This window comes from Argentina silus (assembly GCF_951799395.1).
Source record: "Argentina silus genome assembly, chromosome: 13".
In the NCBI taxonomy this organism is placed as follows: Eukaryota; Metazoa; Chordata; class Actinopteri; order Argentiniformes; family Argentinidae; genus Argentina; species Argentina silus.
In genome coordinates, this window is record NC_139667.1 from 474,720 (window position 1) to 477,219 (window position 2,500).

Consider the following 2,500-nt stretch of genomic DNA (forward strand, 5'->3'; position numbering starts at 1 on the left):
GTTTGATACCATTCCTCATTCCATTCCATGCATCACAATGAGCCCGTCCTCCCGATTTTTACCTCCACCAGCCTCTATTTAAGGTGCAGCCTCTATTTATCTTCCCCTGCTTCTGGGGGTGGGTGGTGTGTGTGTGTGTGTGTGTGTGTGTGTACGTGTGTGTACGTGTACGTGTGTGTACTTGCCCACCACTGAGACATCATCACAACCAACGCTTCAGAGAGGTGCCCCTACGCCCCCGTGTGATTGGTTAAGAGATGGATGAGTAGTACAGCCTTGAGGAGAAGAGAGGTCTGTCAGGGTAGAGGGATGATCACCTCCCTCAGAGACCGCCCTGGTGGAGGGGGTCACATCACTGAGAAAGAGAATGTGTGTGTGGGTGTGGGTATGGGTGTGGGTGGGGGGGGGGGGGGTGGGGGGGGCGTCAATATGGAGGTCATACAAGCTATTCAAACATGGGGATCATATACACAAAGAGATACAATTTGAGATCAGGTGGTGGAGGGAGGGAGGGAGGGAGGGAGAGAGAGAGAGAGTGCGGAATAGAGCGAGAGCGAGAGAGAGAGAGAGAGAGAGACCCCTCCTCCCTACACTTGCCATCTGATGTCGAGACTGTGTTGCTATGGGCAACCAACCGAGCGAGAGAGAGAGAGAGAGAGAGAGAGGACACAGACCAGCTGGTGAGAGGGAGGGCAGAGAGAGGAGAGGAGCGAGGGAGGAGAGGGAGGAGAGGAACACACCAACTGAGCCAGCCAGCGACAGGACAGACAGACAGAGAGAGAGAGAGAGAGAGAGAGAGAGAGAGAACGAGAGGAGAGAAAAAGGACAATTTCACTGAACAATTTTTTTCCATCCCTCTCTTTCTGGTCCTGTTGTAGCACGCTGTGATTGGAGCAGAGGAGGGGGCGGAGCCACAGCACAGCCGGCCAATCGGCTGTCAGCGTGGTCACGAGGCAGCGAGCAGCCAATGGGGCGCGAGCGTGCTGTTCCAGAGCGCGACATGGCTCTCAGATCTCTTATTAATGAATGAACGGCTCACCGGCAACATCCCACCGCTCTGCCTCCCGCTCCTACACCGGAATACAAACAACAACAACCACAGCAACACAGACAGACGCCACGCCACCATCGACCATGAAGGGACGCCACAGACACACACACACCACGGACACAGCGCCGGACCCCCACCCCTACCTCCACCCCCTCCCAGAGACCTCGGCCACCCCCTCACTCAGCCCCGTCCCCCTACCCCCTCCCCCTTTCCGCCCTGTCCCCCCCCCCCCTCCTCCACCACCCTGTCCCCCCCTCCCTCAGCCCCCCCTCCCCCTCTCCGCCCTGTCTCCCCCCCCCACCTCCACCACCCTGCCCCCCCCCCCCTCCTCCACCACCCGCAGGTCCATCTCCATGGGAGACTTCCGCAGGGTCACGGGGGCCCTGCCAGGCTCGGAGCCCTCCTCGGCCCCCGCCACGGCCCCCTCCTCCCGCTTGGTGACCCCCTCCTCCAGCATGGAGTTCGAGGCTGCTCGCCGGCGCCTCCTGGAGGTGGAGGAGCGCCAGCGTGTGATCCAGGAGATGGAGCGGCGTCTGGAGGAGCTCAGGGAGGTGTTTGTGCGCTCGGAGCAGGAGGCCGTGGTCCACGGGGAATTGGTGACGCGCATCACCAGCTCGGCCCAGCAGGGGGAGCTCTACGCGGCGGAGAACACCCAGAGGCTGAAGAAAGGCCTGCGCTTCAAGAAGCACCGGCCCACCATCGTCTTCACCTCCATGCTGGGCCTCCGGACCTGCCTGCCCTGGCCCGTCAAACTCAAATAGGACCGCTGACAACTAGACCACTGCTCCCACCCCCCATCCCCCCCCCAGCCCCCCTCCGCCTCTGCTCTGGTTCCTGGAGGCTGGCCTCTGGGAGAGGGCTCGACTCTACTGTATGTCGGGACTCCCATGGTGCATCTGTTCTTAAAGGTGATGTACTTCTAAAGTGTACAATAGCTCTACCTGTTCTTAAAGGTGATGTACACGAGCTCTACCTGTTCTTAAAGGTGATGTACACTAGCTCTACCTGTTCTTAAAGGTGATGTACACGAGCTCTACCTGTTCTTAAAGGTGATGTACACTAGCTCTACCTGTTCTTAAAGACGCCAGATGTCTTGGCATTGATCTAGTTTGTCGATTTCATCTTGTTTTTCTGTGCTTTAACGTGATGGAAGAGGAGGATGTGCAGGTCTCTGTAGAGGCCATGAGAGAGAGAGAGAGAAGGAGAGAGAGAGAAGGAGAGAGAGAAGGAGGGAGAGACATGGTGACGGTTCTCTGTGTGCCTCTTAAGTTATGCAAAGAGGGCAAACGAGGCAGTGCATAGGAAGGTTGCATAAGCCAGCCTGGCTGGTGTACCGAAGGAGAGAGAGAAGGAGAGAGAGAGGGAGAGAGAGAAGGAGAGAGAGAAGGAGAGAGAGAGAAGGAGAGAGAGAGAAGGAGAGAGAGAAGGAGAGAGAGAGAAGGAGAGAGA

The 2,500-nt window shown here is 57.8% G+C and overlaps 2 protein-coding genes across 2 annotated transcripts in view; both read left to right on the forward strand.

The window, feature by feature from the left end:
- Window positions 1–1,030, forward strand: part of rps6ka1 (ribosomal protein S6 kinase a, polypeptide 1) — a gene marked incomplete at its 3' end in the record, with an annotated part of 15,657 nt that extends 14,627 nt beyond the window's left edge. Inside the window, exon 16 of the mRNA XM_083683436.1 lies at window positions 879–1,030. Coding sequence (XP_083539562.1) covers window positions 879–1,030 — 152 coding nt within the window. The remainder of the gene's footprint in view (window positions 1–878) is intronic.
- A 317-nt stretch (window positions 1,031–1,347) lies between these two features.
- On the forward strand, window positions 1,348–1,812 carry LOC310814140 (TMF-regulated nuclear protein 1-like; the record flags this gene model as incomplete). The annotated part of the gene is made up of 1 exon (XM_083683437.1): window positions 1,348–1,812. A coding segment is annotated over one exon (465 nt), but the record flags the coding sequence as incomplete, so codon positions are not given.
- Window positions 1,813–2,500: the final 688 nt, after the last annotated feature.